The sequence below is a fragment of the Aquarana catesbeiana genome, linkage group LG10, assembly GCF_042186555.1.
Source record: "Aquarana catesbeiana isolate 2022-GZ linkage group LG10, ASM4218655v1, whole genome shotgun sequence".
In the NCBI taxonomy this organism is placed as follows: domain Eukaryota; kingdom Metazoa; phylum Chordata; class Amphibia; order Anura; family Ranidae; genus Aquarana; species Aquarana catesbeiana.
The window spans coordinates 124,772,291-124,785,741 of record NC_133333.1 but is presented as its reverse complement, the minus strand read 5'-3'; the positions used below and the strand labels follow the sequence as shown (position 1 = coordinate 124,785,741).

Sequence of the window (13,451 nt, the reverse complement as noted above, 5' to 3'; positions counted from 1 at the left end):
AGACATATCGGATAGATAGATATCAATATCTCAAAATATAGTTAATAATCTTTTGATCTCTCTCTATATCTGGACCAAAATCTCAAACTATCTAACTAAATGTAAAGCCAAAAAATTAAGATAACTTCAAATCTTCCAAAAGAATGTTTTAAATTTCTATATCTATCTATCTACCTATCTCTATATTTCTCTCTCTCTATATATATATATATTTCTCTCTCTCTCTCTCTCTCTCTCTCGTTTTTATATATATATATATATATATATATATATATATATATATATATATATATATATATATATATATATATATATATATATATATATATAGTTAGATATATATATATATATATATATATATATATATATATATATATATATATATATATATATATAGTTAGATATATATATATATTTATATATATATATAGTTAGATATATATATATATATATATATAGTTATATATATATGTATGTGTGTATATATATATATATATGTATATATGTATGTGTATATATATATATATATATGTATATATGTATGTGTATATATATATATATATATATGTATGTGTATATATATATATATATATATGTATATATATATATATATATATGTGTGTGTATATATATATATATATATATATATATATGTATATGTGTATATGTATATATCTATAGATATGTAACTAACGAGGTTTCTTAAAAGATCGTTTAAAACGATGAAAACAAAAATCGGATAGGAAGGAAAAGCACATGGAGCAATATACAAGGTAATAAACACAAGATAAAAACACGACAAGTACTTACTTTTTTTAAGAACTTTCCGGATACGTCGGTATTGATCCGGCTCCCTGAGTTTCAGGTCAGACCATCTTTTTCGCAGTTGGTCTTTGGAGCGCTGGACCCCAAAAGATGCCTGCAAAGTTTCCACCACCTTCGCCATTATTTTGGCCTTGCGCAAATTTGGCCGTGCGTACGGCCCATACTTCCCATCATAGTCGTCTTTGTGAAGAATGGCCACCATCTCCACCATCTCTTTAAAACTCATATTAGAGGCCTTAAATCTAGGCCTCACAGATTTTGTTGACGTTCCAGCCTCCGGGCTGTCTCCACTACCTGAGGTCGTCAACATTTCAGGTGTCTCCGCCATTCTTTAACTCCACTACGCGCCGTAACAAAAAATGGGCGGAGAACATGAGTTAATTTCGAACGTCAGGGGCGGGCGACGCAGGCGGAGTTTCACACATGCGTAGTGTATAAAGAGCCTTGCGCACGTGTCGTACGTACGTTCTGTGCGTCGAATTAGGGGGCGGAGAACATGAGTTAATTTCGAACGTCAGGGGCGGGCGACGCAGGCGGAGTTTCACACATGCGTAGTGTATAAAGAGCCTTGCGCACGTGTCGTACGTACGTTCTGTGCGTCGAATTAGGGGGCGGAGAACATGAGTTAATTTCGAACGTCAGGGGCGGGCGACGCAGGCGGAGTTTCACACATGCGTAGTGTATAAAGAGCCTTGCGCACGTGTCGTACGTACGTTCTGTGGTAGGTGATAGTGGACCTGGACGTTACAAAACGAAGGTAATTTTAGATATATTCTTTTTTTATTTTTTTTTTTTTTTTTGGTTTTTATGGTCATGACTTTGTAGCAAGCGGCCTATATGGCTTGATAGATTGATGAGGCCTACATAGGGAGAAGATGATGAGGGGTTAGCCGAAACCTATAATAAAAGTGTTTTTTGTCTTGTGACTTCATCTTTTCCAGATATAATGAATCCCCCTATTTAAGGATCCAGAGTTCCTTACATCTTTTATTTCCAAATATCGAGAGATGAGGAATTTGTGGGAGGTGAAACACCCTCAGTATTATGCTAAGCATGTGAGGAAGTCAACGCTGGAGAGACTTCTGGCCTTTGTCCAGGCGACCATCCCGGAAGCAACAATGGAGACATTGCTCAAGAAAATTGGGGGCTTGAGGAACATGTATAAGAGGGAGCATAAGAAGATCCAGGAATCAAGGAGATCAGGAGCATCAGCAGATGATGTTTATGTACCCAGGCTGTGGTACTACAATCAACTCCGTTTTCTGGATGACCAGAATGAAGCCAGGCCATCACTTTCAACCCTTCCCTCCACCCTTCCCTCCACCCTTCCCTCCACCCCAGCAGAGGCTGATGAGGAGCAAGCTGGGTCTTCCATCCTGGATGAACCAGATATGACCATCTGGAGTCAGGTAAATGATTTAAACAAATATTTACTGTACTAATATTAATGATGTTAACTGGATGTTATAATTGTCTAAAATAATTTGGCACTCAAAATTGGGTATACATATCAATTGACAGTAGTGGCTAAATATGTTTGGCACCTGCTTGAAATAATTATGGTGTCTGATTAGACTCTTTTATTAAAGAGAAGTATTCACATTGAATTTGCTATTCATGAGAAGCAAACTGTGTGTCATTGATGAAGCCAAAAAAATATACTCAAACTATTGTCCTTTTTTTATACACAGGATGAGTCCATCCAGGAGGAATGTGGGGAAAGTGGAAGGCAGGAGGAGACCAGGCCCATGGACAGCCTGGAGGAGGCCGGATTCACCATCATCCTGGAGGAGGCTGGGCCCAGTGTCAGGCAGGAGGTGGCTGCTCCCAGTGAGGTGGCTGCTCCCAGTGAGGTGGCTGCTCCCAGTGAGGTGGCTGCTCCCAGTGAGGTGGCTGGGCCAAGCGAGGTGGCTGGGCCCAGTAGAAGCCTGACCGAATCCCAAGTGCCTCCCCTCCACCTTCCCAAAAAAAGGGCCAGGAAGGGGATGGTCACACAGGACGCATCCCTGCGCCTCATGCAAGAGGCCACCCGTTTTTTAAAAAGCCCCCCCGAAGCGGAAGAATCCTATGGCTGCTACTTAGCCAGCAGGCTTCTTCAGATGGATTGGGAGCAGCGCCTCATTTGTGAGCGCCTATTTGGGGAAACAATCCATAAGGGGCTGCAGGGCACGCTAACACAAAACACCCAACTACATGAGGCAGCCCCCCCTCCTCCTCCTCCTCCTCCTCCTCCTCCTCCTCCTCCTCCTCCTCCTGCCACAACTGAAACACCAGAGCCACAGCCTCAAAAGAAGGCTACAGGGAAGGCTGCAGGGCAGCGTGGAGGAAAGGCTGCAGGGAAGAGAAGAAAATGATGACCTGGGTTCAGTCTGGTCTGACAGAAGACGCAGGCTGTTGTAGGACCACAGTCTGGGGACATCTAGATCATCTGCTGGTGCTGTTGATCTCTGGGATTCTTGGACCAGATTGTGCTCCCTCTTATATGGACTCCTCAAGATCCCAATTTTCTGGTACACCGACTTTTTCCAGCGTTGACTTCCTCTTTATTTTATTTTGACCATGAATAAATGGATATTTTTTGAGTTTAGCAAAAGACTTTATGTGTTTTCTTTGAAATCATTGATTTTACACACAATGTTAAATTAACAAGGGACAACAATCTCATTGAGTTTGAAAAAAAACACACCAAAAATACATTACTAATGTTAATAATGTTCAAGTGGTAAGTCTTGAAAATCCAAAAAATTACGTAACCAAAAACGGTGCTTTGGGTTAACTTTATCTAAAAACTAAAAAATAAACACTATAAAAAAAAAAAAAAATAATAATGGGTTCTTTGTGTTAACTTTACAAACCTAAAAAAAATAAAAAAAATAAAAAATAAAAATAAAAAGGGGAAAAAGTATTATTAGTATGGAAACATTGTTTTAAAAAGGCATACTATATCATTCATGAGATCAAAGAGAAAAAGAATCCAGAAATCAGTTTGGGAGAACTCTGATTATGAACAGCAAAACACCTTCGTTCTTTAGAGCCTTCGTAAAGAAGAAATAAAATGCGCTGCATTGAACGATCACAGATTTTGCAGCGTGATGAATGTGCTACCTACAATACGAACACTAGTTTTACTAGACCGAGTGCTTCCGTTTAGTTTTTGCTTATGAGCATGCGTCGTTTTTTTGTCCGTCGGACTAGCATACAGACGAGCGGACTTCGGGGTCCGTCGTACTTACGACGTAAAGATTTGAAGCATGCTTCAAATCTAAAGTCCGTCGGATTTGAGGCTAAAAAAGTCCGTTGAAAGTCCGGAGAAGCCCACACACGATCGGATTACCAGCCACCTTTAGTCCGTCAGCGTCCGTTGGACTTTTGTAGACGAAAAGTCCGACCGTGTGTACGCGGCATTAGTGTATGTATTCCTTCTATTTGTTCTGTCTCTCCAAGACAAGTTCTGATCTCCCAAATAGACCTGTGATACACTCCTTGTGGGACTATCGGGTCTTCTATTCTGTTGAATAGTCCAAGTATCTTTATGCAAAGCAGTTGTTGTTATATCACTGATTTTATCTATTAGATTTGACCTTCCCATGCCTTCTCCAACTATCCAGTATTTGTAGACTTATTATATTTCTACTGGATGATGTATACTTTATGTGATGTTTTGACGTGCTGTATATGCTACGCTTTGCCACACTAAAAGAACAATATAAAAAAAGGATCAGTGAACAGTTTGCCCCTCTACCAAGAAAAACCCATGTGGTTCACAGGTGGCATAGTAGAGCCTGAGAAACATGGCGGTGCAGAATGTACTGGGGATCTATGGAGGCTTGGTTCACCTGAAAGCCAACATTCAGCTTTTCAGCTAAAACCATCCTGGATTCCAGGGGACAGCCCTGAAATTTCAACAAAATCCCAGCATCCTGCAGATCTGGGCTGGAGTCCCAGAGCCCAGTGCAGACACACTTTCTGGCACTTGGCTTCACTGTGTTTACCTTGCAGTGGTGCGCTAGCACTGGGAACCCAGGGTGCATTCCCTGCATCTCCTGCAGGGTGCCCCGGGTCCCATGCCCCACTCTGCAGCAGTAAGCATCTCTCCCAGTTGGCTACATCTCACAACAATACACATCAGTGCCAAGGAAAGATTCCCTTTGGCTCCTTCTAGGCTCTGACATGTGTCATTCACAACAGGGAGGAAGAACTGCACTGGGAAGGGGGGCAGGTAATAAAGATTTGTGCTGGGCGAAGGATTCATGGTGGAAAGAGTGAGGGGGAGGGGGGTAAGAAGATTTTTTCTGGGGGGGATTTGAGAGGGCAGAAGATTTGAGCCAGAAGGGGGGGGGGTTTGTGGAGTGGGAGGATTTGCGTTAAAAAGGAAGAGGGGGGATTTGTGCTAGAAGGATTGATTTGTGGGTGAATTTGTGCTAGAAGGGGGAGAGGATTTGTCCTGGGAGGGAGGATTTGTGCTAGAAGAGTGGGGAGGATTTGTGCTGGGAGGGGTGTTTGGGTGGGTGCAGAGAGGATTTGTGCTGGGAAGGGGAGTTTAGGGGTGGGGGTATATAGGATGAGGATTTGTGCTGGGAGGGGTGATTGGGGGGGTCAGAGATTTGTACTGGAAGGGAAAGAGGATTTTTGCTGGAAGATCATTTGTTCTGGGGGAATGAGAGGGAAGGGGATTTGTGCCAGAAAGAAATGAGGGTTTTTTTTGGGGAGGGTGGATTTGTGCTAAAAAGGAGGAGGGGGGATTTGTGCTAAAAGGGGTGATTTACAGATGAATTTGTGCAAGGAGGGGGAGAGGATGTGTTCTAGAAGAGTGGAGAGGGTTTGTGCTGGGAGGGTTGATTGGGTAGATGTGGAGAGGATCTGTGCTGGAAAGGGAGTGAAGATTTGTGCTGGGAGGGGTGATTTGGTGGGTCAGAGACTTGTGCTGGAAGGGGAAGAGGATTTTTGCTGGGAGGGGGTATTTGTGGGGAGAGGATTTGTGCTTGAAAGGGGGGTGGAGGGGAAGGGGTGTTGTACTAGAATTAGGGAGAGAATTTGTGCTGTGGGGGAGAAGATTTTAGCTGGGAGGGGGGTTTAGGGCAGAGGATTTGTTCTAGAAGGTGGGATTTTGGAGGGAAGAAGGATTTGTGCTGGGGGGATTTGGAGGGGAAGGAGATTTATACTAGATGGGGGGTTTGGGGGGTAGGATTTCTGCTGGGAGGGGAAGGATAGTAGTGTTGGAGGAAATTGGAGGGGGGGAGAGAGGTTTTGTGCTGGAAGGGAGTATTGGGGGAGGATTTGTGCTGGGATGGAGGAATTCAGGGGGTGTTAGAAGGAGGATTTGTGCTAGAAGGGAAGAGAGAAGGGAAGAGAAAATTATGTGCTGGGAGGAGATTTTTTTTGGGCGGAGGGGATGTATTCTGAGAGGGGGGATTGGGAATGAAGAAGGACGTGTGCTGGGGGAGATTTTGAGGGAGAAGAGGATTTGTACTAGAAGGGGGAGAATTGTGCTGGGAAAGGAAGAGCATTTGTGTTGGGTAGAGGGCATGGAGGTTGTACTAGAAGAGGAATTTGTGCTGGGAAGAGAAGTGGCTTGGTGTTGGGGGAGGGGGAATTGTGCTGGGATGGGGTGATATGTGCTAAGAGAGGGGATGGTGGAGGAGGATTTGTGCTTGGAGGGGTAAACATGCAGATTAGTGCTGGTCAGGAACTCCTAACTCTTTGTATTTCACACCCTGGACCCTTCTCTGTGCATTGCACACTACTGCACTCTGTGTTATGTATTCCTAAACCTGACACTGACTGCAAGTACTCTGGATATCATGTACTGCTGACTCTTGCACTCTGTGTATTGCACACCTCTGACCCCTGAAATCTACCATACAGACTCCTACACTATAAGCTATATTGTACATACTTTTCATTAAAGTGTTCATTGTCTCAATAGTTGCTGGTTGCTAAGCAGCTACTAAGTTCTTTTTAAGATAGGCCCAGACAAAGTGTTAGCTCTCTGTCTATTTTCAGTGTGCACAAAAGCATATATATTGATATTTAATTATTTTTTTTGTTAAATGATTGTGCTGAGGTTTACGTGTGTCTGTGAGACTCTTCATTGTGGCACAACAATAAAATCATATTTTATAAGTACAAGGAGGCCCGGGTTTTGTTTAATCATGCCACTTAAGCCACTCCCACTGTTAACAGTTTGTTCACACCATCTGTTTGCTGCTGCACACACCACATTACTACTTTTTTCGGGTGCCCAAAGGTGCCTCAGTTTTTTTATAATTTAAACAATGCCCCTGGCTCTGAGGAAGATTGTCCTCCCGCACTCACTTTTTGCAACACGTGACTCACTGTCTCCCTGAAGTGCCCCTTATTCTTAAGTTGTAAAGTTGTGAGGTATAGATTTATATTTCTGTCCATTTCAGTCCTTTAACTGACTGGATAATGGGTGACATGATTTTTCATTAGTGCAGTAAAGCCACAGCTTGATCATCTTCCCACCCCAATGCCCCGTACACACAGTCGGACATTGAACGGACATTCCGACAACAAAATCCTAGGATTTTTTTCCAACGGATGTTGGCTCAAACTTGTTTTGCGTACACACGGTCGCACAAAGTTGTCGGAATTTCCGATCGCCAACCACGCGGTCACGTACACCACGTACGACAAGACTAGAAAAGGCCAGTTCAGAACCAAGCGCGGCACCCTTTGGGCTCCTTTTGCTAATCTCATGTTAGTAAAAGTTTGGTGAGAGACGATTCGCGCTTTTTCAGACTCGTGGCTTTCAGATCATTTTCTGCGGTTCAGTTTGTGCTTGTGGGTTTGTATCTGCGCTTCAGTGTGTGCAGTCAGTTCGTATTGGAGTTTTCTGTGCGATCTTGCCCGCTCGTTGCTGTTTTTCAGGTCGCTCTTCACAGGCCTTGCTGTTCTTCAGTGCGTTCTGTTACTTCGTTCTGAGCAGCCGACCGTTTTCTAGCCATGTTGCGTATACGTACTCCTCGTAGAGTTTGTGCTGTGCGGGGGCTTGGTGTTGGGGTCCTGACCTTGACACAAGTCCAGTCCATGAACAGGGTGGGGAGGAGTTCATGGACCAAGAATTGGTTGCTTCAGCGTGACCAGTTCTCTCATATGCCTTTGCTCCATGAGATCCGTGAGAATAATCCTGATGATTTCAGGAACTTTCTCAGGATGACGGACCCCGTATTTCACCGTCTGCTGGCTTTGCTGACCCCCTATATCAGCAGGCAGGATACCTGCATGAGGCAAGCCATCACTCCGGAGCAGAGGCTCGTCGCTACCCTGTGGTACTTGGCGACAGGGGGAAGCCTGTAGGACCTCAAGTTCTCGACAGGCATCTCCCCCCAGGCTCTGGGGATCATTATTCCAGAGACCTGTTCTGCCATCATCCAGGTCCTGCAGAAGGAGTATATGAAGGTAAGATTTATCCTTTAATATCACATTTTATTGTATTGAATGTTTGCTAATATATTGTATTTCTTTCCTCATTCCCTAACTACCATGATTGTAATATGCTGTGAATGTCCCCTTTGTCTCATGCATGCTGGATTTTTATGTAATTTTTTTGTCCTTCATACATATTTGCCTTCACTTACCTCCCCAGCATGCTCTCCTGCTCTATATTCACCTCATGTAGTCAATTAACAATGTATTTTATCAGCTCCATAGAAGTGTTTTACCCCAAACAACCCCTAAAATGTTTAGAAATGTGATTTGTGCTTTAAATTCAGGCAGAGTGCCAGAGGCTTTTTTTTGTAGTGTCCCCAAATCATTTTTATTAACCCTCCCTCCCCCCAACTGCTAAGTCAGCTGATACCAATTCTCTATCTATCCTCAATCATCTATCTGCTGACTTTGCCAAACCCATACACACTATACCCACCTCTTTTGTGGTCAGATTTATGGATGAATTACCCAAAGCATGTAGTGCAAGGGCCTGCCGGTATACTTTCAAATGGTACAGTTTAAGGTTTTTGTATTATATTATTATCTTGATAGGTAATAGCAGAATGTCCAAATGTGCTCAAATGTGTACAGTGTGTATTTATATCTTTGTATTATGACACTTCTTACCTGTCCAGTGGGCTGCCAATAGTTTAACTAAGGAGGGGCTGTTCCAAGTAATACCCTGTATTTAGGCATTCATCTCTCAATGAAGTGAATAGGGTTACCTGTCCAAGATTCCCTGCCCTATAATGTTAGAAATGGCCCATGAGAGGGTAGGGGGGATATGATAGGTGTACCTTATACTTTGGTGTTGTAAAATTCCCCTTAAGAAATGTTATCTGGATGTTGGCCAAGAATGTTTGTGTCTAATCTGCTTTCCATGTTTATGTGCAAAAATACTAAGTTTTTTTTTTGTTTTCCTCAACAGTTTCCTTCCACGCCACAGGAATGGCAGACTGTGGCCTCCCACTTTGCCCAGCGGTGGGACTTTCCTAACTGCGGAGGGGCAATTGATGGGAAACAAATCCACATCGTCCCACCACCCAACTCGGGGTCGTACTATTATAATTACAAGGGGTTCAATAGTATTGTGATGTTGGCGGTGGTGTTGGCTAATTACGACTTCCTCTATGTGGACGTGGGGAAGAATGGCCAGATGTCCAATGATGGAGTCATCGCCCAGACGGCGTTTTAAAGGCGTCTCCAGAATGGAAGCTTGGACTTGCCACCTCCAGAAGACAATGTGGAAGGACTCCCATTCATCTTTGTTGCAGATGAAGCATTTGCGCTGGGGGACCATCTTATGCGGCCATTCCCGATGAGGACCCTCACCCTGGAACAGAGGGTATTTAATTACCGGCTGGCCAGAGCCAGAAGAGTGGTGGAGAACACATTTGGAATCCTGGCCAGCCGGTTCCGCCTATTTCTGACACCCATCCATATGGCGGAGTATAAACTTAATCATATAATCCTGGCGTGCTGTGTTCTACATAACTTTTTACGCCAACATTCTGCCAACTATGCTGGCTCAGTTGGGCCTGAGGCCGGAATTCTAAATGAAACAACCCTGACGGCGCTTGAAAGTGGCCGTCCTGGCTTGCCCTCCCTGAGTGCCCATGATGTCCGGTTAAGATACCTTGAGTTCTTTGCGGGTAGGGGGCCCATCAATATGCCAGACAATTTGTGAAGCCTTTATCAAATAAAAACAAAAAAAAGTAAATCTTTGTTGACATTTACTGCTTGTGTTTGTTTTAGCTGACCCTGACAGAAATGTGGGGAGTCCTGAAAATGGCGTGATTGTGTAACCTTATACAAAGCACTGTTGTGTGTTATTTACTAAAGGCAAAGACACTTTGCACTACAAGTGCACTTGAAACTGCACTGAAACTGCACTTGTAGTGCAAAGAGGATTTGCCCTTAGGAAATAACCCCCATTTTCACATAAAGCAGCAATTACATCACCACAAAAGTGTTGTAGCGTTGAGATAATTATCCACACATTCTTGATTAACAATCTTTTTAATACCTGCACAATCACATGTGCATTTAGAAAAGGTTTTTAAAACAAACCAACATGTTTGTTGTATAACAATTTTTTGGGGGGGGGGGCATTCTAAAAAATAGAAATGTCCATTTAAGATAAAACAGGCATGTGTAAAACCAACAAGAAAGATACAAATCTTGAACTTACAAAGTTCACATTTGGTAGAACTTGAAGGCAATATCAGACATGAATATTTTGATATTGCGTTCAGATGGGGTGAAGTCACCCCAGGAAAAGCCAAATTTGGAACACGCACACAAATTTCCCAATGTCAACATGTGCTAGCTGCCATCACAGGGGATCAAGGGACGTGTTTTGGGGGAGAAACCCCTTCCTCTCAGCTACTTTATTATTGAGGAAGGGGTTGCATCCCCCAAAACGCGTCCATTGATCTCCCGTGATGGCAGATAGCACATGTTGGCACACTGTGTGCATCCTCCAAATTTGGCTTTTCTAAAAATCGCTAATACATTTTTAACATTGTAGCACACAAAAAAACAAAGGGATTTGGAGGGGTTTTAAACTTTCCCCAAAACATCAATGATGTTTTTATTTTTTTTGAATAACATCATTGATGTTTTTCTTGAGGTTTTCCAATTGTAAATTACACCCCATGATCTCCCCGATCAGGATCTGGGCACTTTCTGATGTGAAACGATCTGGATCCACAACATCACGATCACCTAAAAAGAGATAAACCAAACAAAAACAGGTATCAAAAATATGCCGGCATCCATCTCTTACCTGAGCCTGTGGTCGCAGACACTCACCTGTTGTGGTGACAATTTCCACCACATCTTCTTCCTCCTGCACTTCTTGGGTTGGGGGATTTCCCCTTCTGTGGGGGTGGGGGGTGGGGGGTCTGTGGTCTCCTCGGGTGAGGGGTGTCCTCCGAGTCTTTTCTCCCCTATGTAAAACAAAAATGGTATACTTAGCACACAGATATTTGATGGCAGAACTATAAATAGGAAACATTGCTTGGAAGTGGGGAACAATTGTCTATTTTGGCAGAGTTCCAAGATGTAGCATTTTCAGTGTCCTTTGTCAAGCTGCAATACTTTTTACCTGTTTGGTACAAGCTTCACAGATTGAGACCCCCCTATAGTATACACTGGAGCACCTGTGTGGCCCCCCTAATAAAAATGGTGTTCTTGTGTCCCACACTAGTGCTCCAGTATTCAGATGTGAAAACAGCTGATGAGTGTCCTCTCCTTTCACAGAATCTAGTTTGCATTTAATTCTAGTAACAAAGCCATCTACACAACCAAATTAGTTTCATACAAGTAGGGCGTAAAAAATGTGGCCAAATGCATATGGCCAAAACAATGGTGTTTTATAGGCCAAAAGAAAAATGTTTGATACGAACGAATAATGTGCCCATGAACATGAAAGTTGCCACGTTCCTGTAATTAGCACGCACCTGCTGTGTCTCCGCCATGTGCTCTTCCCCCACTGCGCAGAACGAAAAGGGGCGGGGAATAGACTAGAAAGAATGTCAGGGGCGGGCGGAGTTACTGCTTTTAGATTGAGGCCTATATTGTAACAAGATTAGGAGAGTTTGGGCTGACATTAGGGTTTGTCTTGTGCTGTGTCTTGCAGTGAAAATGGATATCTTGAACGATACCAACTTCATGGCAATATTCATTGACATGTTCAGGGAGCTGCCTTGTCCGTGGGAGATAAACCACCCACATTATAAGAACCAAACAAAGAGGAAGGCAGCGCTGGATCAATTGTTGGAAATTGTGAAGCAGGTGATCCCCACGGCAGACATCACATATTTGAAGATCCTAATTGGTGGCCTGAGGAGCACTTATCTAAGGGAGCGCAAGAAAGTCCAGGATTCACAGAGATCCGGAGCAGCAGATGACATCTATGTCCCCAGGATGTGGTACTATGACAGGCTGCATTTTCTGGCAGGCCAGACTGAACCCAGGCCAGCACTCACCAGTCTTCCTTCCACGCTTCCTTCCCCCCCAGCTGAGGCTTCTGACGCCCAACCTGGGCCTTCCAGGCAGCAACATGTGGAGGAGCCCAGCTTGAGCCAGGTATAGCATTCCTCTAAATATTTCAGGTTGTCCAATCAATGATGTTAACTAGATGTTAGTTTGGAGTACTAATTTATGATTGTGATTGATGATGCAAAACATTACAACCATGTCCCTTTTTCATACACAGGGAAGTCTCAGCCAGGAGGTGGCCGGGCCGAGCACGCTGCCTGATATGTATGTCCCTCCCTTACACCTGCAAAGAGAAAGTGGCAGGAAGAGGAGTACCCTAGAGGAGGCTACCATAGGCCTCTTTTGGAAGGCTACAGAGGCCCTAGGAGCACCACACACCGTCGAGGAGGACTTTGCTGCCATAATTGCCTGTAAAATGCAGCGGATGGAGGAGGGCCAACAACTCATGCGTGAGTCATTAATGTTGGAAGCTCTCAATAAGGGGTTGAGGGCCCACATAACATCTGAGACCCACATTTGTGACCTCACACATGGTCCTCCTCCTCCTTCTCCTCCAGGTCCTACTAGTCCTCCTTCTCCAGGTTTTACTCCTCCTCCTGCCACATCTCCAAAAGCAGAGCAACAGCCAGGAAGGAAGCATGGAAGGAAGACCAGAAAGTGAGGACCCTGGATCCAGTCTGGTCTGGCAAAAGATGCAGCCTCTTGTAATACCACAGCCTGGGGACACAGATGTCATCTGCTGCTTTCCAGATCTCTGGGACTTCTGGACCAGACTGCACTCCCTTAGATAAGGACTCCTCAGGCCACCAATTTTGATGTTCAAGAATTGATGTCTGCCCTGGGGGTCCAAGGCTTCGCTAATTTCTGCTGTTTATCCAGCGTTGCCTCCCTCTTTGTTTGGTTCTGAGCCCTTAATAAAGGATTTTTTGGTTCAATTATACTCGCCTATGTGTGTTTTTCTTCAAAAAGGACAGTTTGTGAGGATTCAGGTACATTTCAAAAATACAATGTGAAATTAACAAGGGACACCAAAACCAAACAATCTCCTTGAGATTAAATAATACAAGATAATAATGGTGTTGTGGTAACTTGACACACAAAACACACACAAAAATATTCTGGAGTAAAACTAAAAATAAAATAAAACAAAGATCAGCCTTGGAAAAAAT

General features: G+C 43.6%; 1 protein-coding gene across 2 annotated transcripts; it reads left to right on the top strand.

Annotated features, from left to right (window-relative positions):
- The first annotated feature begins 1,801 nt into the window (after positions 1-1,801).
- LOC141110872 (uncharacterized) lies at positions 1,802-4,391 on the top strand. Of its 2 annotated transcripts, XM_073602568.1 has the most exons (3): positions 1,802-2,234; positions 2,517-2,678; positions 2,733-4,391. In XM_073602568.1, the coding sequence occupies exons 1-3, from the start codon at positions 1,833-1,835 to the stop codon at positions 3,177-3,179; spliced, it is 1,011 nt and encodes a 336-aa protein (XP_073458669.1). In that variant the 5' UTR covers positions 1,802-1,832; the 3' UTR covers positions 3,180-4,391. The 2 variants fall into 2 exon arrangements, with proteins under 2 accessions (XP_073458669.1, XP_073458668.1); XM_073602567.1 differs by having other exon boundaries at positions 2,517-4,391.
- Positions 4,392-13,451: the final 9,060 nt, after the last annotated feature.